The sequence below is a fragment of the Pagrus pagrus genome (genome assembly GCF_965226575.1).
Source record: "Pagrus pagrus genome assembly, chromosome: 5".
Classification (NCBI taxonomy): Eukaryota; Metazoa; Chordata; class Actinopteri; order Spariformes; family Sparidae; genus Pagrus; species Pagrus pagrus.
In genome coordinates this window covers 25,337,791-25,362,379 of record NC_140189.1, presented here as the reverse complement: position 1 = coordinate 25,362,379, position 24,589 = coordinate 25,337,791, and the positions used below count along the sequence as shown (strand labels likewise).

The window sequence follows — 24,589 nt, the reverse complement described above, 5'->3', positions numbered from 1 at the left end:
CTTATCCACGGTCGACTGGCCGCGGGCACGTAAAGTTCTGCTCCCGACGACACTAGAGACTACCCTAATTCACCATCCACCCTTCTGCAGTGTGCCCCCATCTCACCCTGCAACCCGAGTTTTCCCAGCATGCTCTAGTGTTCCACTGCAGATGTCCCCTCATCGTAGCACGGCCTCTTGGTGGACGGTTTCCCCCGAAGCCGGAGAGGAGAAGGACACAAGGGGCGAGGCGTTTTTTTTTTTGTTTTTTTTTTAAAATGCATGTAACAGAATTATCATTTAATTTTGAATAAGTTTGATCACAGAAACCAGACACACACGCTGTGAAGAGTCCGTCATCCTGAGGGTCCCGCTATCTAGGAGCCGGATGCTAACAGTCGGCGTCAACAGTGAAGAATCATGTAAAATATTCATCCATGTGGCTGGCTTAATAATGTATTATCCCTCAATTTAGCACCCGGAGCTTTGCTGTGCTCTGCGTAGCTCCGACTGCCACTCCAATCATTCAAGAAAGATCCTCCGCTTTAAAAATATCAGACTTACACCATTACAAATTCAGATTAGAGAGTCTGCAGCTTTCTAGAGGCGGCCACTTTATGTGTCTTTATCAAATTATTAAACATTTGTGTTTGATTTTAAAACGACTGCAGTATATATAACAAAACATTGTCAGGCTTGTTTGCCATTCAAATCCAATGTTAAAAGTTTGAAGGGCAACTCAATATTTCGAGGGGGATCCAGTTAGGAGAATGTGCAGGCATCACACGAATACTGTCCAAATATAGCTGGAGTCGCTGGTTCATTGGCTGATCTCTTCATTCTGTGGCAGCCGGGCGCTGATGTGACCCTGTCAGGCAGCAGACTGAGACTGATGGGATACTATGTGTGAATGTGTGTACGGCTGCTGCTGCCGCATCTCCATATTTATAACTAGACTCCATCCCATCCCATAATCCGCATGTAGCCAGATCCAGGCTGCTGAGTGCACATATGGACTCGTAACTCACATAAACATGCACACACACTCTGTCGCTATCTCACCCTCTCTCTCTCTCTCATTTCCTCAGGTGACATTTGTAATCTTCCCCTCTTGAACACACACACACACACACACACACACACACACACACATGCACATGCACACACAGAAACATGCGAGTAAGGATTAAATGTGAGTGGTTGTTGGGAGCCACAGGGTGGGCCAATTCAAAGCCAGAGTCACACTCAAATCTGACTGGAGGGGGAGAGCGCTGTGCCTTCACCACCCTGGACCTTCAGTGTGTGTGTGTGTGTGTGTGTGTGTGTGTGTGTGTGTGTGTGTCAGCGCTGACAGGCACATTCAGACTCACCCGTGACCTTTGATAGAGGGAGGGGAAGGGGGATAAGTCTGAAAAAGAGAGGAGCTTCAAAGAAAAATGCTTTGCTGTGCTTTTGCTTTGGAGATGCAGCTTCGGCCACATGGAGTTTTGATTCACCCGACGTGCTCCAGCGTGTGACTGTGTGTCCCGACTGTTTCCTCAGGTAGCACCGCAAACTCTGGTTCCTGCCCAACCTGAAAACTACTAAATTCATCACGGGAACCTTCTGGACTTTGCACTTTTGTCCCTGATCTTGAGCACTTGGGACGTGCATAGCATGACTCACCAGAACCCAACACTTCTGGGAGCTCCTCCCCTGTCACCTCACCCCTTTCTCTCATCACTTCCCTGTGTTCATCTCTCCCACCATCCTCCCAAAAATCCAACACTTGGCTCCCACTATCTTTCTCTGTTTTCACTGACCAGCGGCTACAAGCTCATTGAGTTATACTTAATACAAAATCACGACCACCTGCCGTCTGCAAGTGCAGTCTTGTCACTGTGAGGCCCAGCTGCAGAAGTTGGTGCTGAAATGTCTTGAGTGACTGAGCAATAACCATTCAGCTGCTCACACACGTTTTCTCAGAGGATTTTTCCAGTCACAAGTTTGTCACTGTTAGCTGCACTGGTGCTACTGTTAACAAAACCTCCACTTACTAACACAGCTCTTTCATAGAGATTCAAACAAGCAAGACTGTGCAAAAGTGTGCTCTCTTTTGTGTATTTGCAAATAGCATTAGATGCTCTCGAAGCGCAATGAAACTGTCAGATTCAAGTAGAAATGAGTGCGTCTCTCCTGACTGCTGTATATTGCCACATTTAAAAAAAATCATGGCTCTGTATAAATATATTTTTATCATACTGGCTCAATACTTGTGCATTTGATCAGATTGGCTCTGAGTTAGGAAACAGCTACCTTCCGATAACAAGATACTGGCTCTACCCCTGAGCCACAGCTGCCCAAAGTTACACATACAGTACATTAAATTAAACCAAGTAGCCTGCAGTGAGAATGCAAGAAAGATCTGTGGCTCCACTGGGGATTGAACCCAGGACCTTCTGCGTGTAAAGCAGACGTGATGACCACTACACTATAGAACCTATGAATTGCCTGTATGGTACTGAATGGACAGCTTCAAGCCTTTACATTGATAAATGTGTTGCAGTGTTCTTTGAGTTTTACTGTCGTGGCACAATAGGTCAGCTGTTAACTGAAATACTGAACGGCTCAAGGTCGTCCAGTATGAAACATTTTCCTCGACACTTGAAAATGAAAAACTTGTAAAAAGTTCCTCCAGGCTTCTTTCAATAGGCTTTCAGAATAAGCGCTTTACATTTTATATGATTTTTTTGTCATTTGTAGATAGATAGTTTCTTTGCAGTGAATCTGTTTTTCTGGATTTCGCTCAATTATTGAACTTTTATTTCTTCTCAACATCCTGTAAGCCTCTTGTTTCCCATTTGTTTGCATTAAAATGATTAATCTGCCCAAGTTCTGCCCTATCTTAGTAACACAAGTGAAGTCTGACTCACCAGAGTCACTGTAGGCCAGTGTCCTGCATGTTATCTCGTCAACTATCAGGCTTCAGCAGAGCTTGATGACAAGCTGATCATTTGAATCAGGTATGTTGGAGCAGGGAAACTGATGTAGGCTGTTCGTATAAGCCTGGGTTTAGCCCCGCCCAAGACGATTGTGTTTGGTTAAAAGAAATGAACACAAGCCAGAGAGTTTGTTTTCCCTGTAGCAGAATGATAATTGGTGCAGCCAGACCTTTCTCCAGCACTGACACAGCTGTGGATTTGGCAATGCGAGACAGACACAAGTATGAAATTTAATCCATAATCTACATCCGCTTCTGCACCCTCTGAACCCTTTTATGGGTGCTAGGCCCAATCTCAGCAAGGCTCAGGGTACATCAGGGAGAGGTTGCAAGCGTCTTGAAAACTTAATAGAAATAAATTGAGACAGTTTGGCCTTTTCAAGTCTTTTTACAAGTTTAATCTACATTGTGCAATTCGAGGTGTTTCTATACATTATACAGTAAGTCTGCAGTGATGTTGTGAGTTCCTGTGCGATGCATGATTATGTTTAATGTGAACAATGTGGGAATCACATCGTGTGTGGAGCCAGTGTCCGTCTCAGCAGCCATGCATGAGTCACTTGTATTTTACAGACGTCTGTACAGAAGAAAAAAAACAAAGGTCGACAACAGGAAAAGACCTTTACATTACAACATCATTAATATCATTACCAGCTGTCTGGAAATACTGAAGTGTTTAACTTGTTTTCTTAATTTTAGATGGCATACTGTACCACATTTCTCAAAAGTGTTTGGTCTTTATTGCACCGGTTCACATGACAACGTGCGACTGCAAAACACACAAAGGTATTCAGGTTCTTCTTTCTCAGTGATTTGTATTTCAAGAGGGTTCTTCTACAGTAATGATAGCGATAATTACTTAAATCATTACCTGATCATGTTAAACATTGTATAAGACCATACCATAACAATGACTGAGTGGACATTTTCAGTAAAACACTCAGAATAAGCTGTACAGGAGGCAGTGGCAGGTCAAAACATGGCACAGGGAGAGGAGAAAAGGAAGGAATGGAAAGCAGATGTGATGATCATGTCAGAAAACACATTAACAGGGAGGAGGAGACTGGATCGCGTGCAAATTGACAGAGCAAGGCGAATGAGAAATGGGGGAAATCAGGGTAAGTCGTGTGAGGAAAGAGGCAGCAGAGGGCTGGAAGTGATGGAGTCCCAGAGAAGAAGCATGAAACAGAGAGAGGAGACAGAAAGCCAGAAAAGGAGAAAGGAGACAGTCTGTGTTTGATGTGAAAGAGCTGCAGGAGGGATAATTCCCAAAGTAATTCAGGCGGGTTGCAGAGACGGACGAGAGCAGACAAAAAGAGAGAGAAAGGAGACGGGACAAAGACGGGAGTCTCATTTAAAGAAGTTGATGACGGGCTGGAGGAAGAGTCCCAGTGTTCCCAGCACACACACGGTCACAAAAACCCACAGGAAGATCCTGTCGATGACCATGGCCACGTACTTCCAGTCGTCCTCCACCTGAGGAAAGGAGGACATGCAATATTCACTCAGTAAATTCATATTCACTGTCCTCTCTCTCTTTCCTCACTAAAATACTCACAGCGACCTTTGCGTAATGGTATTTGTGAAATTTCTAGAAACTGCTCAAACGGCAACACTCACTCAATGTCTCTGTGTCAACACTGGAGCTGTGTGGCTGAAAGGGGTGTGTGTGTGTGTGTGTGTGTGTGTGTGTGTGTGTGTGTGTGTGTGTGTGTGAGTTTTGTAAGAAAGGCTGAGAGAGCCACCAGTGTTTACGACCCTGCATGTGGCTATTGTTGGAGTAGTCTGTAAAGCATGTGTGTGCGTGCATATACGTATTATTCCTTGATCAGCCAGGTGTGGACAATAGGATCATGGCTGCACTGACCGTAATGCCATTGTGTGCCTATAGAGGAGGCAGTGTGGCCATTCTGCATGCGTCAAGGAAAGATCCAAGCGCTGCTAAGAAAAGATGGAGCTGGAGCGACAAACATATCAGAGCTATCCAGAGTGTGCAGCAGGCGTACGCAAAGCCCTCCATCTGCAACAAACAAGCAGCTTTACGCTCCTTTTATAGCCCCGCGTAAATGGTTTCCACCCCATTCGCTAAGCAAGGTAGAAACTTAAACCTTGCTGAGATAACACGCATAGAGTAGAGCTCTGTTGTTGTGTGGTTATTTATTTTAGGGGGGTAAAAATTTGGTTCAAGGTCAGCTGTTTATTTTGAGGGTTAAGGCTTGGTTTTAGCTCCGTGGCTTTTGTGTGATGTCTGAAGGCAAAGTTTGGTTTTGCTCCAAGATTATATGGCTTTGAGTGGAGCGTTTGGTTTTGACATGGATGTTTGAGGTTTGTGAAGATGAGTGCAGTTAAGCATTTGTGTTTAGAGTTTTGGGAAGTGGAGCACGACATCAAGAAATCCACCTTAGCAGTTGAGAAAAAGTGTAATAATGTAAGTGTTGGAGCTATTCAGGTTCCTGGATGGCCCTCCTGCTCTGAAATGGCCTGGAGGTCTTGTGTGTTTAGGTCCTGGTAGGTAGAGTACTGTACTGTATGTATAAGTGTAACTGGGTTCATATACTCCTTCTCTGGCACTGCATCACACCTTTTGTTCTGTTCTGTTTATTAATCAGTCGATCGTAAGAAAACTAATTGCCAAATATTTTGACATTTTTCAAGCAAAAAATGTCAAATATTTGCTGGTTCCAGCTTCTTAAATGTAAGGACTTGCTGTTTTTCTTTTTCATCTATGCTACTTTATGAAGATTCCTGGTTTTTGGACTGTTTGTCGGACAAAGGAAGTTATTTTGAAGACGTCACTTTTGGCTCTAGGAAATTCTGATGAGCATTTTTAACATTTTTTGTCATTATATAAACTGAACCTGGCAACAACAGCTACATGTCCTCATGAATAATGTAGTTGAAGGTCGTCCGTGTGCATCTGTACATTTACGTACATGTTTTTAGTAGGACTGCTTTCACTGCGGGAAATTATTCAACTTCATACTAAAGGTGAAACCATAAACATGTGAATGGAAATTTACAGCAAATATGTCCAAACCCTAAAGTCACTTTGTGAGGTCGACTCATTCATTGCAAAAATGTTTACTGATGTGATTAAGTGTGATTGCATTAGCGCTATGGAGTACTGAGTCTGAACTACAGGAAGAAACATTATGGGTTTTGGCTTTGACACAAACATCTCATATTCAGTTGCAATTGTTATTTTTCTCACAAACTAAAAGGATGCGAGGGATCCTTCTTTCCCAGAAAGAGTATTATGGTTTTCAATTGCATTCTCACTTTGTCTATGAACACGTGTTTATTTCATCCAACAGTGCAGAGTGAGGCAGATCTCTGTCCAAACAATGCCACCTGCAGCTGATGCATAAAAATATTTTGACTTAAAGCAAGACTCATTATAAGGTTTCATTTCATGGAGACTTCAGACTCGCTGCACACTCGGGGATTGTGAAAATAAACCCTGGTTATACAGTGATATTAGACCCTCTGCTAAGAGATATCCAAGCTTAAATAGGAAGATGTCGTTTCTTCCCTAAATAAATGTGAAACCATCAGTACACTTCTGGTTCTCTTGGGACAGCTTGCAATCACAGAAATGTACTAAAGCAGATCTTCCCACCCCCATCAGCTCGTCTTTGTACCTCTTTGGCTTTGTTGCGAGTCCTCATGTTCTCTGCGATGTACTTCACGCTCTCGATGGCCTGCTTGATCTCTGGCGACACCACGGAGAACGCAACGACAGCGTTGACAGCCGAAGGGGCATTCAGGGTCCTCTGCAGCTTGGGCGGCTCCGGCTCCTGGGGCACCTGGGTCTGGGGTGCTTGGGGAGGAGGAGGAGGAGGAGGAGGTGGTGGCACCATCGGGGGAGGGACAGGAGTCGGCACCTCCTTGCCTCTGTAGGGGCACCTTCTGTTCATATCCCGCTTCATGTCACGGTTCATCTCGCCGTACTCCACACAGTTCATTGAGCCGCCAGCTGAGGTGGCCCCTCCGCCTCCTCCTCCTCCTGCACCCCCATCCAGCGGTGGAATCGCTACACCCCCAGTTATGCCCCCGACACTTACACTCCCCGAGCTACTCGTTCCTGCTATGCTGTTCTTTCTCTTCTTGTTTCCTCTGCTGCTCACTCCTCCACCTCCACCCGTCCCTCCTGTGATGGCAGGTGAGGAGGAGCCCTGGTCGATAGGCCTCCGCATCAGCATCACCCTGGGCAGCACCCCGAGGAACACAGCCCTCACCCACTCCGGCATAGTGTGAGTCATGGGGGTGCGGTAGTGGACGTTCAGCACAAAGACGGTGATGACGATGCTGAGCGTGACAAAAATCATTGTGAAGAGGAGGTACTCGCCGATCAGAGGGATGACGAGCGACGTCGAAGGGATGGTCTCCGTGATGACCAGCAGAAACACAGTGAGGGAGAGGAGGACGGAGATGCAAAGGGTGACCTTCTCGCCGCAGTCAGACGGGAGGTAGAAGACGAGGACTGTGAGGAAGGAGATGAGGAGGCAGGGGATGATGAGGTTGATGGTGTAGAAGAGAGGCAGGCGGCGGATGTAGAAGGAGTATGTGATGTCCGGGTAGATCTCCTCGCAGCAGTTGTACTTGATGTCGTGCTTGTATCCTGGCGCATCGATGATCTCCCACTCTCCACTTTCCCAGAAGTCTTTCAGGTTCACCTGCGGAAAAGAAGATGTGAAGTGAATGGAAGTTATTTTAAGGAAGAAACATTTTAAAAACAAAATGCAAAGCTGCTAGACAGGATCGCTCCCCTCTGACCTTTGATCCAATGAGCACCAGGTCTATCTTGGCTTTGTCGTAGGTCCAGGAGCCAAACTTCATGGAGCAGTTCTGGTAGTCAAAGGGGAAGTAGGTGATGTCCATGGGGCAGGAGGATTTGAAAATAGCCGGAGGGACCCAGGTGATGGTGCCATCAAACTTCAGCAGAGCCTTGGTCTTGTCTTCCACCAGGAAGTCACCTACAGCGCTGCGAGAGAGCGTTTTCAAGGAGAAATGTCATTTCACTTAAAGGCCATTACAACATTTAACTCAAAAGGTCAAAAGATGGAGAGCATAAATAAATAAGAGTAGTTTGTAGAAGCTCGAGGGATGACTCATAATGCATTCAGACTGACAACGACTTCATCACGTTGCTACTGCTAAATGATATTTGCTACTTGCAAGACTCTTCTTTAGTATTCGTGCACTAAAACTTACTTGTTGTACAAAACAATGTCCGGCCTCCAAATCTTATTGGATGGAACTCGTATGAACTCAATCCCATCATACTCGACAGGGAGCCATTTCAGTTTGTAGTCGTTCCAGACCTAAAAGACAGACGAGACTCATCATAACGCACTGAGCGTAATCACTAACGCCACCGCATAAAGGACAAACATCACTCACATGTCTCAGCCACAGATTGGTCTCCATGATCTGATTCACCTCATCCTGTAAGGACAAACAGAGGTGAATTAGTCAGCGGGAATAACAGAAACATATGATTTCTTTGTTTAGAGACAATCAGCTGTTCGCACTCTTCGCTTACCACTTTGACCAGTTGAGATATGGAGACCTCGAACTCCACCGTGACTGGATCGGACACATTCTCCACCGGTCGGATGAACTGGTTGTACCTCCTGAACAACCTCCGAAATAATCTGTCCTCCCCTTTGGATGAAAAACAGCCTATCGAAACAAAGAAGATAAGGGAGAAAGAAAGTTAAACACTGAAATGCACAGGTGATTTCCTGACAATCCTAAATACCTTGGGTTTTTTGGCAATCCAGCTTTATACAACACAGATTAAGCCATAAATTGACGGCTAAACTAATGTTTTTACATCAGTGTCTGCTAAAGAAAATCATCCAGAGATACAGAGATGATTTTTGTGTTCTCATTATCCACAAATCATTTCACCAGCCCTTAAAAATGTTGCGTTGGATCCACATCGTCCACTGAACAGCTCAAACATTTCCTCACTTTCACTGTGTACAGTACAGGAGCTACCACAGGCAGTATGAGCAACACACAACACAACATCTTTCAAAGATGAAACAAGTGTTTTAGTTTGATTTAGACAAAATGACCCTGAACTATTCAATCAGTATCTCTTTGCTCTCAATGGAGTGAAGGCTGTGAGAGATCAAAGTGTTTTGAGAAGCACTTTAACTGCTTTGTTAGGCGAGAGGGAAAGTCAGGAAGTCTCCAAACACAAGATGCTTTAAGCAAAAAAAGACCAGTGTGGTTCAGAGTGTGTCTGAAGAAGTGTGTGTGCAGACTTTGTAAGGCTGAACTGAAGGTCATACTGTGGAAAACTGCCACTAGTAACACTGGAGCCTCAGATGGCACACAGATCGGTGCCTGTCCAAGCAGAAAATGTGGCCTCACTTGGGACAGCACACACTCACACACCACCAGCACAACCTCAGGAATCAATCAGCTCCAAATCCTCGATACATAACCGCAGAATAACAAGGAAATGGCTCAATATCTCTTCTTTTAATGTCCACTAAACATTTTTTTCTTATTTTTTCTCCTTTCTCCGTTACCCTTTTCTTCTGGGTAACGAAACATTGGACAACATTGGTCGTCAGTCCTGCTGTATGTCCTTGAAACATTGAGGCACATGAAGAAAAAGAAATGGAAAAAATATAATGTAATATAAAGCCAAGGCCAGCTTCTCCTGTCACAGCTTTCAATGTGACAAGTGTGACGCACACATTATCCAACGCGGTCCCACAACATCAAACTTGCACTTAGCGAGCCGCGTGAACCAGTTCGGAGACGGAGGAGAACGTGCTTCACCAAAAGGGCAAATAGGGCACAACCCACATACACACAAATAGCCACATTCACTGAAAAGGTTTGTTTCCTTGGCAACAACTAAATAAAACATGGTCCTTTAATGGGACACGTTCTTTCTGTCAGTTAACTCTCTACAAACCAGAGGCACGTACAGCTGGTTCACTGCGGCTGTCCTGAAAACCATTTGTGAGGCTTTAAAGCTTCGATTCGTGACTTTGTGACATCACACTACGCAACCATGTCACACAATCGCATTATTTATGTCTATAGCAGCTAGTTTAAGCACGTGAGAATTAATTAAGCACAGCTGCTATGTTGTTGTTAGCGGTGCAGGGTCAGGCGTGTGTGGGCTGACCAATCAGAGGAGACTGGGTATTAAGGAGGGGGGTCTTAAAGAGACAGGCGCTAAAACAGAGCGTTTCAGACAGAGCGGGAATTCAGAGCTGCAGCACTGGACAGAGTGAGAAAACTAAATAATTGAATATTATTCTGTCAATTTATGCTTTATTATCAACAAAGACATCATGTCATGATAATTTGCATGTCGTGGCTTAATAGTGCAGCTCGTACAAGAGGAACAATAAGTGAAATACTGTGTAGGGTTAGGTACAGGTTAGCTTTGTATGCAAGAAGAGAGTTTTTACCCGAAAAAAAAAAAGGTATTTACTGGAGCATGTGTTAAACTGATGAAAATATGGTTTAGAAATATTAACTTTTATAATTTATTGCAAGATATTCATGTAAGCCAACAGGGCTGGAGTGGAAGAATGGTTAAATAGTTGTTGACCAGCAGCAGATTCAACCATAATTCTTATCCGAGGGTCAAAACTTTATCTTTTTATTTCTGATAGTATTACTAATGTACATGTCATCCACATCACATTCACTTACAGTACCTTGAAAATGTCTTTCAGTGGGGATGGTACTTTCATAAAACATCTTTTTTTTAGAGCCTGTACGTTTAATGAAATGTCTCATATTCACTGTCCATACAGTAAAGTCATAAAGCAGGTTATCTCTTTATTGCCACTGGGAGTAGATACAGATGAATATCTTGCAGACGTCTCAGATTACACGCTGTCTGGTTTCTCATTTTGGGAGACTTCATACTGTTCATTGACTCATGTTGACAAAATCAGACTTGCCAGGAAAATAATAAGTCTAGTCTCACAATGATAATAGGGACCACACTCATACATTTCACAGGTTTTAACAACATATTTTAATTTCCTCTCACAGGGGAGAAAAAAGGCTTTAGGGGTGGACTCAGATTACCGAGCTAAAACACACAACACTTACATAATCACAACATCTGGTGCACAAAAAACAATGACCACACACACATAGTATGAGCCCAGACCATATTTTGCTCCACATAAAGGTCAAAATAAAAACATGAAGGCAGCAAAAGGAGCTTGATGATGAATTTTCAAGATCAGGGGAGCAGACGAGTGGAGGCACAAAGTATTCAAGTCCTCTGATGTGAATGAAAATCAGAACCCCTTCATTTTTACTCCCTGAACATTTTCTGCAGCTTTTATCTCACTTTAGTGGCATTGTTAGTCTCGTTTCAACAGGCAGACTTGTTCTAAGAAGTTAACTAACTAAAAAAATATTAAAAAACCTGTCAGATCCAGTTCCAACGCTCTGGGGATAAGAATTATACTATATTATTATACCACAGTGGCTTCAAAACTCTCAAGAAGTTTTCTGAGGTCGCTGGCAGAGACAAGTTCAGTGTTAAAGCTTAATGAAAAGGCGTCCCTCCTGAGACGCTTGGGTAATTTCAGCTCTTGGTACCTGACTTGAAAACTGCCCGCTGCTCCCTGATTCGCTTCACTGCCAGAACCTTGTTTAAGCCTCTAATTGGGCCGAGGGAAACCAGGGCAATTATAATCAGTCAATTAATTGGACGTTTTGTTCACTGTGATTTAAAAAAATAATTCATGCCAGTATTTTTTTTTCTCCTGTTGGCACGGTCTCTCCCCTAATTCCCTTCTTTGTTCTGCCTGAAGATCTTAAGTAGCCTTAATGTAAAGGAAGTTAATTATAACCTTTGACCTTTCACCTCAGATGACTCTGCACGCTGCTTTAACCGCTCGCCACAGTATTTAATGTGAGGACTTACTTTGTGTTGAAAAGAGAACATTTATGGGTGTTAATGAGGATTTCTGTTATCCAATGATTATTATTTTTCCACTGGGAAAATCTGTTGAAGTCCAACATTTAAATCTGTTTGGTCATAAAAAGGTGGTCAGGTAAAAAATAATGTATTAGAGGTGAAAATAAGGTTATTCTGGAGAAAGACGGTTGATTGATCAAATATAGAAGATGGATTTGTGGCCTTTTTATGAATATGTTGGCTATACACTAGTCTATACAGACAGTCGTCACATTTGTGTCATTGTTGCTTTAATCTGATATGACCCACAGAGATCAGTTAAACAAGCAACTGTAACAGGTTTTTAAGGTCTAATGACAACGACGACACTGAGTCAGAGTTGCAGTCTGAAGTCACGTGAACTGGTTTCAAGCTCAATAAACTGAGATTATTTGATGGGTTTTCTCCCATTTGTTCAGGACAGTAAAATCTTCCAGGACACTTGGACAAGCACCAATGTTTCGGAAAAGATACCCTGGTGAACGTCACAGGCAGTTAGTGATGAGTAATGATGATTAAGCAAATATATCTATAGTCCCTCTCACAGTGATTGAGTTAAAGTTTAAATCCAGAGACTGTTTGATTCTGATTTCTTCAGTTTTTTGTTGGAGTTAGTTGGGAGTAGGTTTAGACAACAAAACTACTTGGTTAGATTTAGGAAAAGATCCTGGTTTTGGTTAAAATAGACTTGTTTATCCCATGTGAATATTTTTGCGTTTGAGTTGCGAAGCTGTAACATCACAAATCATGATTAGTTAGGCGCAATGACAGTCCTGGAGCAACTCTAAATAAACTACGTCGGCACAGTGATGCTTTGGTGCTAAATGCTGACTTCAGCATGCTAACATGCCACAATGAGGTATAATGTTAATGTCAAAGGGCAGAAGTAAAGTGACACACTGGACTGCAGGTTTTAAGGGATGCTGGGATTTTAATATTTTTGGAAGTCTTTTAAATTGCATGCATTAAAAAAAATGTAAATACATTTTAAACTTTTGTATCTTTCCCTTAAAACCCCCTCACATCAACTTTGGTCAACTTCTTAGTTTAGCAGATGAGCATGCTCAAATTTACTAATAAGCACTTAAACACAGACAAGGCTGATGTGGATGTCTTTAGTTTTGCGGTCTTAAGCCAAAATACTGGACACATTAAACCTGCTGATGGTGAAGGATGAAAAATTAAGGGAGCACTAAGGTTACCATGATTAATCCTGAGGGTGAGATAAATGTCTGCAACAAATGCCATGGCAATCTATTCATCTATCTTTAATGGAGAAGAGGGACCACCAACATCATTAGGATATATCCTCAGGGAACCATGAAATTCTCATAATTTTCATAACAATCCATCCGGTAGTTGGACCAGAGTAGTGAACTGACCATCCATGGAGACGCTGCTGGAGCGGAGTACCAACCAAATGTTTCAGTTTCAGTTCACTTGCCTCAAGCTTCAGAGGAAAGTTGTTAATCATTGAAGACAGAACTGTCTTTGGCTCTGATGATGAAAATCATGTGAAATCGACTTGACAGTCGTGTTTAATTCTTTCAGACATGTGCTTTTTTCTTCCCGTCTTTGTGACGCTGTGACAAAGTGACGATGCTTTGTTCTGGCGGGGATGAGGCCAAGTCAAGCAGTCATGCATTTCACCCTTAAATAGCTACATTGATTTAGAATTAACAAACCAAACAGCGAGTCTGCCTCCGTCTCCGGCGGCTACAGGAGCCTAAAGCTGCGGATAGACCCGCGGCCTGTGGGAGGCTCTTTGATCAGGCATGTGCTTAACAGGATGAGCCTGGGAGCGAGTGGTGGACACTGAAGGAACTAATTACCCTCCAATAATACACTGCTGACAGTGTGTGTGTGTGTGAGTGAGTGCATGGGGAAGAGATACAAAGAGAGAGTGAGAGGAGATAGGAGGAGAGAAGTGACAGCAGGAGCAGGCAGAGAAAAGCTAGATAGCGTGTCGCTGCTCTCCAGGGTTTTTGATGGCCTGAGTGTGACACGTTGAATGACGCACAAGAGGAGCAGCAGTGATTACTGCATGTGCTGCGACCCACTCATTAAACATATGGGCCGTGCGTTAACCTGTGTGACTTCATGTATGAGGGCTCGCCTGTGTACTGTACATACATGTAACCGTGTGTGCTCCTGTGTGTAATCACATGTTCCTATTTATGTACTGTATGTCCACTCACCTTTGATATGACTCACTCTGAGCAGCATATGATTTTTATCACTGATGCATGAAATTCAATAGCTCCTTGCCTCCATGCTTTCATCTGAGAGGATGTGGGAGGTTTGAGGACAGATTCTCTGCATATGTTATGAGATATGGAAAAAAAGATGGCATTTCTCCAAATGTAAGGATCTTCTTCTGGGGCAACATCATGTGTAAGTAGCCCGATTCAATGATGTGTTTACCATAAACACTGATGTGGAACGGCGGCTGCACATCAGCCCTACTTGAGATGGGCACAGATACATGCATACATGAAAAAGTGTCTTGTTTACACATTAGAAATACTGCTTATGAAATATATCAAACCTGACAACTTGCAGGCTACGGTCGAACAGAAAAAAAAAAAAGTCCTGTGTCTTTTCCTTGACCTTGATGGAAAACTGGATGAGGAAGATGTGAAGGTGAATTCAAAAGTATGAAAAGACAACCGCAGTGCTCAGAGAATCCGACAGGCCGGCATTATTAGCTTTCCTCTGTCACATCGAGGACGTGTAATGTCAAGTAAGGCAAAATAAGCTTTTTTGTGATTCCCTTTTGTAGTTGAAAGTATATCCTCATGTATCATGTTTCACTTTCCACTTCCCCTCCTTGTTTTCCTGCCCTTTTTCTGTGTACACCTGTGTCTCATTAAGTAATCACTCCCTGTGTATTTAAGCCTGTGTTTTCCCCTCACTCCTTGTTGGTTCATCTGTTTTCCCCCATGTCAGCCTGCATCTCCAGCATCTGTTCCTGATTTCTTTCCCCTTTTTACTTTCTTTTCCTGCCTTTTTGTTTGATTTTTTTTCTGCTTGGATTCCAGCTTTATTCTAATAAAGCTCACTTTTTATTGTTTACCTTCCTGCCTCTGGGAAAAAAAACAGACACCCAAGTTGTCCGTAAAAAAATCCTTTAGTTATTCATATTGCATTATATGCTGTAGAAAACCAAAATATAGCAATGTCAGTTTTTCTAATACCATGCAGTCCTAGTCCAGTGTATCCTATGCTTAAGGAGATAAGAAGCGAATCAGGCTTCCTTAGCATTCAGAGAATTCGACCTGATCTTATCGTAGCTGCCTCGTCATTTCAGTCAGCAACCTTCCTAACAAGCATCATCGCAAAAAAGACAAATTCAGCTGCAGCCAGAGTCTCACATATCCCTCGTCTCAGCAAAAATATACAACTTTACAACTGCCTGATACAGTGACTATCCAGAAATAAGGAAAAAATGATTGTGTAATGCTTCCCCCCACATTCACTGTGATGTTGCTGTGTGTCACAGACAGCAGAGAGACATTCATCCACCCTAATTCAAGATCACAGTGAACAGTCATCAACAAGTCCCTGTGAAATTTCCCCTACAAAAGTAATGCCACAGAACAACATCAAAAAATCCAGACAGTTTATGTCATTTGAACTCATTCAGTGAATTTATCCACAGCGGTGATGAATGAGGTGAGCAGGTAAACAGTCAGGCAGCGCACCGAGCAAACAGGTAGAGAGACGGATGAGCACGCCAGCTTAGTGCTTTGAAAGGAGATAAAACTCAATCGGCCTAGTGAAGAGCTGAATGACAGATTCAACTACGTGTTTTCATGCGGCTGATGATGAACTGAGGATTTATTTATGTGTTTAGTCATAAAAGCAGCTTCAGATTGCGACAGGTGCCCACTGCAGCAGGAGCTAAAACAGTAACAGCATACTGCTGCACTGACACTCAGAAGAAGGGGAACTGTGTCTGTGTGGAGTGGGAGGTTGTGGTGGTTTTCGGCGCTGCAGTCACAGCTGCAGGTAATTGAGTAATCAGTACTAACGTGCGCTTATCTCTCCTGCAGTGAGGCTTCAGACGGCCTCGAGTGGAGTAAAGTTTCTGTAAACCTTGGTGCTTTTGTGTCCAGAGCAACTCTTGTATGTCTTTTCCCCTCATTTCAAGTCTTTCCTCAACACTAATTATAGCAAACATGCTGACAGGTGTTACAAATAACATTAACAATGGCTCTGTTCTATTCAGGTGCCTTTGACTTGATAGCTGTAGTTATTGTTCAAGGCAGAGTGGAAAAACTGAGGCACCAGCAGCTTCACAACACTCTGACCCAGGGCATGCCGAATGGATCACGTTTCCCACAATGACCGGAGAAATTTTCAGAAACCATCAAGAGGAAGGAAATTCTTAAAGAAAGGATGTTGTTTTCCACAACCCAGACCTGGGTGAGTGAATGGAAAATGGCTGGATGGATCGATGGAGGGCTTCATATGCGCCTCACTGTTTATGAGCAGGAAGCTATGACATTAAAACAGGAGGAACATTTCATACGTCTTCATGTAGATGGACGATGAACGCTACAGTTATAAACTCAAAGTGTCTGCGCTGTACAGCAGCAGCAGCCCAAAAAAGCAGGTGTCAAACTCTAAACGCACCTTGAAAACAGCGAAATCACCGCCTGATATGAGGTCGCTTGCCGACTGGACGTGGTTGTACAGACTGAAGTCCCACCCCTTGGTTACTGTCGCTAGGTCGGACAAGCTTGACAGTAAGAAACATGGTGACGCCGGTCCCGTTAAGCCAGCTGCAGCGGTGTTTAATAGATACTTTCTGGGAGTCCATGCATTACAGCTTCAAGAAGTGGACAGCAAGGACTACGGTATGCGATGGAAGGATATCCACGATGTTAAGTTTCAAGAAAACAGCATTGAGGGCCAAGTCATTCCCGTCTGACGGAAAACGAGAGAAGCCATTCATACTTTGTACCACACACACTTTTCGTAGAGGCTGATGATGACAAGATTATCAGTCAACACTGCTCCTGCATTTCCAGGTACGTCCCCTTCACCCCTTCTTGGGATTAATTAAGTACTTTACGTGTTTATTACAGACTACAGACAATGGTGCTGACTGTTACACGTTAGCTCGCCAGTTAGCTACCTAAGATGTGACTGTACAAACGATGAGTCTTTGGTGATGGTCGATTATTTTTGGAACTGGAAATTAATACAACACTTTCCACACAGTCCGGATGACGAGTGTCACTTTTAGCAACCCCCAGCAACAACTTTCATCCATCGTGCTAACTTGTTTTTCTTTCCAATATAGACAAACCGAGCACATGGTACATCTAAGTTTAACAATAAAGGAAGTAATCTTTTTGTTGTAAAGATCGAAGTAGGTGCTCTACATTTATCGAGCATCGTTGCATCTTTCCTTGTAAATCGTCCAGTGTATTTGTTAACACGGTGGGATCAAATGGAAAGACAACAATACCTGAAACACAAGGTTTGAGATGTCTGTTAACCATCAGAGTTTACAGCCAGTCAGCGTGACGAACATTGCCGATAAGCCTGCATCAGCTTTGACAGACGCAAATTGGGCGAGTGAGCAAACAGATGTTAAAAGAAAATCCCCAAATCAAAGGTAAAACTGAGGTCAGTCAATAAAAAAAAAAATGTAGACGTGTGAGAAAAGTAGAGGCAACATGCTCTAATGTTCCTCTCCTCCATCTGAGCCGACTTCTCTAGCTTTCTACTTCACACCCTCTCCCCCTCCATCCTAAAGCGTGACTCAGTTCATCGCCAGCACTGAACACCAGGATGTCCCAGAGGAGTGAGGCAGCAGGGCTGTCTGGAGGAGGATGTCTGTGCATGTGTGTGAAAGAGACAGCGAAAGTGTGCGTGTATGGTGGTTGGTTGGAGGGGAGAATGACGGTCTAAGCCAATCCATGGGGGGTGTAGGGGTGTGTGTGTGTGTGTTGAATAAGGCCTCTGCCTCTGCCTCTGCCTGTGGTGGTGATACCGTATGTGTGCGAGGGACGGGGGGGAGGACGGGGGGTTCGGTTGCAATAATCACACGACAATCGCATTAAGAGGATCCTGAAGCCACCACACAGTCCTTAAGCCACACGCACAGAAGCACACACACACACATACTGACTGCAACTACACTGCTTCTGGGAGAGAAACCAGAGAGCTGTTGTGCAGTTTGGAGCTCAGAAGAGCGTTTTAAGTCTGGCAGAGGAGCAAATACGCTTGATGATGCAGACAACTCCATACAAGAAGACTTAGATAAAAGCTACAGAAGCTTAATATGAAGCATTTCAAACGCTGGTGGAAGAAAGAACGGTTGATCGTTGCCCTTTTTTCTGGCCACGCTGCCATCGATTTAAAACATTTAGTATTTTTCTGTTTAAATAATTAGCAGCTTGAACTTTCCGCTTGTTTGAAAAGGCAGATCCCCTTCTACGCCGTCAACACGCCGCTGCAGCCCATTAAAAAGCACAGCAAAGTGAGATGAAAGGTGAAGCGTGAAACATAATGCGGATCGGATCAGTATAATGCAGGCATGGCTGGACATCTCAGCTATTTCTGCCAGGCGAGATGCTGCCAGGGGGTTGCACGCGCTCATTTTAGTCACTCAATCGCCAACCTGAAAAATAGCTGGGACTATATTTCTAATGTCGTAACTCCAGCTAACACCCCCATGCTGTACAGACCTCCTACCTTCTCCAACCAGATGCTATTTTCGACTAAAATACCCCCAATCCCATGGACTGCAGGATCAGCATTTCCTCTGTTATGGGGACAAATCACCTGATCCTGGATGGCAGGAGACAATACCTTATGCAGCCCACTAATCAGACCCCCACTGGGAGTGTGTGTGCGTGTGTGTCACTGTGTGTTTTCCAGGCACTTATCTGCATAAACAGCCCCTGCACAGCATCACATAAAAGCCCACACAGCCAATGAGGGATTGTGGGAAGAAGGGAGCCAGGGTGGAGGAAAGAGTGGGGAAAAGAGGAAGGTGAGGGCAAAATCCTTTTAGTTTTTTTTTTAAGCAAAGTTAACCAACACAAAGTACCCAGGAGTAGATCCCCTCCTACTCGAGCAGAATCAGTTCTGCCGTGAGAGGATTGACACTGTCATCCCTTCACGGCGCCGTTTCCTCGTTCCTTTTGAAATCCGTCCAGTTCAAGGGCAAAGCGACAAAGCAGTCAGCTGTAGCAAATCTCTCCCGTCGAAGAGAGTGACAGAGAGAGCGAGCGAGCCCATCCCACGTGTCGTACGCAGACACGTCCCTTCCCCTCGTCTCTGAGTCTGCATCAGGTTACAGGATGTGTTAAGCCAGTGTCTTTTACATGACGACTGGAGCGTGACAGTACGAAGGCACTTAGTGCTGCTCCCACAGGGGGACCCTGGGTACCACATCTGGGACAAATTCACTGCTGCACTCGAGGCGCTAAAATTGACAAAGAATCACCAAATGTTCATATAAAATGTCAGCGAGTAATTACTCCTCTAACAGTCTGTTCAAAGCACACTGTGTCTGGTTTGCATGAGATAGACCACAGAAGACTTTTAGTGTGAGTAACAGCTGCCATTTAGGTCTTCTGACCAACTTTTTACACTGGTTGCTAGGTGCACCTAAAAATACATTTTAAATTAATGTATGTAATTTATTGCAAACAGGAATAAAGAGGCAGATAAATACGTTTTTTTTATTCAAATCACAGCACAGGCAACACGAAAACTAACCTCAAAAATATTTTTATAGGATTTTTTTTTTGTAATCGGACCTGCTAAATTTTAGGCGCACCAGTGCAACCACTGAAACATGCTTAGCTGCACCTCACAGACTTCTGGACGCTTGTGTGACACACAACATATTGCATGTCTGTTTATATTAAAGGGGTTCTAACTAACAATTTGTAGCAATTGCCGTGTATTAATCATTTTTTTATTGAACATATGAGTGGATGTAACATGAAAAACAAGAGCTTATCCGTCTCCCTCGGTTGCCTAGATACAATCCTGTGGATGGTTTCATGAGGATGTTTGATGCTGGAATGGAAATGTGAGTTTCTTGGTGAAGGACTCGGGTCGGATTTTCCACGAGAGTCCAAAGATGTGACTTTATGCACGTTCTCAAGTGCCTCGTCTCAGAGAGGAGTCAGCGAACATAAACTAACAACACAAAAGTTCGACAGAACCCCCTCAAATAATCATTTGGGTAATAGCTTCTCATTGTCCAGATCAGGTTTTAATCTGCGAAGAAGCTCCAGAACATCTGGTTGTAAATTTAGTAGGTGACGACGGAAAGGTAAAATATTTTAACGTTGGATGGTAATACAATCTACCACCTCATTTTACCATCCTGCTCATGACAAAAATATTAATTTAGTAACATTTACACACTATACACTATAAACACTATAGACCTATTATACGTGGCAGTAATTTGATAATGCTTTGCTAATTACCATTGCTAATGCTAACGTGCTTAGGAGGCTATCTACGTTCTCAGCTTTTGACTTAACTGGAATGCAAACATTTTGGCGAGTTTCAGCTTTTTTTTTTGTTACATTTAAAGTGACTATGTAGAACTTCTGTGCTGTGCTGGAGGCTGGTTGTTAGTTTATGTTAGTGGACTCCATTTCTTAGATTTACATTAGCTACTGTTGCTCTCTGTTTGGAAGTGTAGAGAGGCACTGAGATGTTGACTCACTCGAGAACGTCCATCAGCATTAAATAACTTAAACAAATCATCCACAGGCTTGTAGAAGCAACAGAGAGAGACAGAAAGGTCTCATGTTTCACTTCACATTACAATCTGCTCACGTACAACCGATAGAAAAGTGATTAATACATGTAAATTGTTTTAAATTGTTACACAGAGCCCCTTTAAAGGAGCACTGTGTAGTTTTGGAGAAGAAATTCAAACCCAGAATTTTAATATATCAAACTGACACTCCACAACTGAACAAACAAGCTGTTCTCAGAGGAAAATAAGGTCCCCAGAACAAAGTTTGAAGCTGGAATGGTGGCAGGGTCCGCCACATATAAACAAAGTAAAACAGTGTGAAATTGTGTTGTCCTTTAAGGTCAGTTTGTTTATTTAGTTTGTTTAGGCATAAAGAAAACCAGTCAATGAAGATCTTTCTCTTCCACCAAACTACACTGTGCACCTTTTAAAGTGTTAAATGTTAAATGTATTAATTGCATTGACTTTGATATGAATATTAAAAGTAGGACAGGCCAGCAGCAAACCAGGGATGCTTTTTTAAATTCCTACAAACTATGGATTGTAAATCACCAAAACAAAGATTATTTTCTTGATCAAACTAGATTAAACTGTCAAGAAAGCAGAAATTATTGATGGGCTAGATGCTATTATTTTTTAACCCTGGTTTATAGGGGTAAAAGAAATGAAGGCATTACAAACTGCCAGCCAAACTCAAAAGTTTAAACCCGTTTGTTTAACTTCACTGCTTCTCCCTTCTTCCTTTGAGGGGCTCAAATTCCAGCAACAACACAACCAAAAAAAAAAGCCACAGAAGATTTCCCAGTACATCCAACACTGTCTGACTGACAGGTGTTAAAGCGCAAAAACAGCAGTGAGCACTTAGAGCAAAGATGCTGCCAAAAAACATATTACCACTTTAAAGCAAGTTATTCTATCCTCCACACGGATAGATACCCATTATGCTCGCTGCTCCCAGCGGCATAGACGCTCTCCCAGGAAACCGGCGTCTGTGTAGCAGAAATTCAGGATTAAAATAACCATTCAGTTACATGTGAACGCAGCACAAAGTTTTTCTTTCAGGCATTTATCTTTTTTTTCTTTGTTCAGCTCCGGGTCTCCTGGGAGCCACTCAAGGTCCCTACTTCAAAATGTGCTGATTTAAAGCACGCAGGAGACTGGCAGCTTCACATCAACTACAGATGGAATAAAATAGAAAATATGTGTCAGGGAACAAGAGAAAAGAAAATACAGACAACCTGACAGAGTGCTCCAGCTGTGATTTAACGTCACAGACATCAAATGAAGCCATGAGGGAGTCGTCCTCATAACTTGCCCTTAAATCTTTTATCGGCCCTTCAGCGAGAATCCCAGAACATCTGTCCTGTGCTAACCCTGACCTCTGACCTCTGTGGGAGGAGGGAACCCACAGCTCTCCACATAGGGAGGAAATCAGCATTGACAACCACTGAGCTGCTGCTGCTGCTGCTGGAGAAACGTATGTCATCCATGTGTTGGCTCGTTCTGTGCACGGATGGCTGCTTCACATCGGCTCCAGGGGCTAAAGGTATCAGCTATGATGCGCCATGTCACGATCACACATCCTCGGCTCAGAATAATCCATCCGTGCGTCATTATGGTCCAACAAAACAGCGACTCTGCAAGTTTCTAGAGAATGTGGGATGCTATAATTCACAATGCGCACAAGCAGTCAGAGAGGAAAAGGCGAGGTGTAAGGGCAGTGCATGCGTCCGTGATGGAGCAGTGAGCAGGACGCACGGCATCTCGCATTCATGGATCAGCTCTGGATCTGCTGGGAGTTGCGCGCTCCTGCACTTTCAATGACAGAATAATTCAAGAACTGTCGTTACGTTTGTCAATCATCACCCTCAGTTTCGTTTGTACCCGGCTGGGCTAGAACAGAAGTTAAGTTTGTCTGAGTGGATCATATCGACTGCTTTTTACTCTCCGGATGGTTTTCACTGATTTCTTTTATCCAAAAGCGCACGGGAGAGGCAACTGCGGGCGGTGATGGCGACTGTAACTTAAAAGTAATGTAACGATCACTCTCACAAACCACTACAAATGAGGTGATCCTGAAGTAGCGAGTATTCACGGCGCGCTGTGGGATCGCTGAGTCTTACCTTGCGCTGCGAGGAGCACCAGCAGGAGGACGTTAGTCAGTTTCCCGGAGAAATTCATCGATACATCGGCGCTTGAAGACGCTTTCTGCGGATGAAAGATTACTGTGACGATAAAAGTCTCGCCAGGAAGCCGCTGCAGTCGTCTGTGAAGCCTTGAGATCAGAGCAACATTTTCCTCTGCGCTCCCGAGCGTGGAGAGGTTGGACTCGCGGTGCGCTCTGCCGACATGAACAACTTCTGCTCGTCCCGCCTTCCCCCTCCCTCCGTCCGTCCCTGCGTCCCTGCGTCCCACACCCCCACCCACTCACCCTCTCACCCAAGGGCCAAACCTAGCGACCTGACTCACAGTGACTCACAGGTAATAAGTTTGGAATAATGAAATGGGTTTTTTCAAATATGGCTGCAGGACTGCCAGAGGTCCCACTGCAGAAATGTCTATTTTAACATCTCATGTTCAGCTTTGGAGACTATTTCCTTCAAGATTCACACGCTCTTTTCTTGAAACAGGGGGTTTTACTACAGTACTTGTCCGGACACAGTATGAATAATGTAGATTTATGTCAATTTGGCAGCATTTCTCAAAAGGTTTCACTAAAATATCTCTAACCCAAAGATTTATCCTCACGTCTATCTAATAAAAATATACAGGACACATGCACACACACACACACTTTCACATTTTTTCACTGCTGAGCTATAAATGGCCTATTTAGTCACTTAATTGATTTTGTACGCCTAACAATGCCCAGGAAGCTTAAAGCATTAGCTGCTCTATAACAGAGTCTCACAGGCTGCAGACTCTGCCCGACTCAAATAATGGAAAGCAGCACGACGTGGAGCTACACTGTGGCGTCCAAAGTGACTACTGTGTCATCTTTAAAGAGAAAAAAGCAGTTGTAGTGGGTTTTATATATCATTAAAGTAAACACATTTACTTTCATTGACGTCTGTATTATCACACTGCAAAAAAACCTCAGGAAACCCCAAAGTCTCTTCTTCTTGTTTGTCCAAGCTTCTTAAATATATCTGTCGTTCAGCTCAGACATACATGTAACACAGTGATATTAAAGCAAGCTGAAACAGGATGGACAGAAAAAGCTTTCGCTTGATTGGTCTCTTAATATTTCATGAAGCTGCGTATGTGAATGCATGTATGGACACATTCACCTACATGTATACGTTGTTTTAGTCTTCAGCACAAGATGTATTCAGGCGCGCCATCAGGAGAGGCAAACCAAGCAAATGTTTGGGGCCCCGCAAAGAAATGTGGGAAAAGGGGCCCTTGATCTCCTTTCATACTAACACATTTTGCTATAAATCCCCTTAAACATCTCATAAAGGCACGATACTGTACTGATACTTGCACATGTGACATATGACCAAATCTGCTGGGTCGAAAATATACATACAGCAACTTGAACGATCAATTTTGGTGATTATAGAAAGTTTTGTGAATCAAATTAGTTTTCTAGCATGGCCTCTTGACTTCCTCTGAGTGATTGTGATTGATAACGGGCGATGATGTCACCGGGAAACTGAATAGACAGCGACAAAGATAGTCTTCCTTAAAACAACTCGCTTAACTGTCTACTTCACAAATGTCCCGTTGTTTTGTTAGTGTGTTTTCCTCGTGCACCACGTCACACAAACTGTATACCAGTTCTGGTCGGTTTAATGTGAGAGTGGGACCAGTGTGTCTGGTGTTTTCTGCAACACTGCTGCAGATTGTAAATGTACAAAGTGGCTTGTACATGTTAGCAGCTGGCAGGTCAGGAGCCAAGAGGCTGACGACA

The 24,589-nt window shown here is 43.5% G+C and overlaps 1 protein-coding gene across 1 annotated transcript; it reads right to left on the bottom strand.

The window, feature by feature from the left end:
* Window positions 1-3,344: 3,344 nt before the first annotated feature.
* LOC311257060 (neuronal acetylcholine receptor subunit alpha-3-like) lies at window positions 3,345-23,011 on the bottom strand. The gene is made up of 7 exons (XM_084352506.1): window positions 22,797-23,011; window positions 8,505-8,644; window positions 8,363-8,407; window positions 8,174-8,283; window positions 7,736-7,943; window positions 6,601-7,635; window positions 3,345-4,435 (listed from the first exon to the last, which is right to left on the bottom strand). The coding sequence occupies exons 1-7, from the start codon at window positions 22,852-22,854 to the stop codon at window positions 4,310-4,312; spliced, it is 1,722 nt and encodes a 573-aa protein (XP_084208632.1). The 5' UTR covers window positions 22,855-23,011; the 3' UTR covers window positions 3,345-4,309.
* Window positions 23,012-24,589: the final 1,578 nt, after the last annotated feature.

Coding starts and splice junctions, on each gene's coding strand:
- LOC311257060 (XM_084352506.1), bottom strand. CDS start 22,854: ATGAATTTCTCCGGGAAACTGACTAACGTCCTCCTGCTGGTGCTCCTC. Junction 8,284..8,362: donor CCAATCTGTGGCTGAGACAT/GTGAGTGATGTT, acceptor TCTGTCTTTTAG/GTCTGGAACGACTACAAACT. Junction 7,636..7,735: donor TGGTGCTCATTGGATCAAAG/GTCAGAGGGGAG, acceptor TCTTTTCCGCAG/GTGAACCTGAAAGACTTCTG.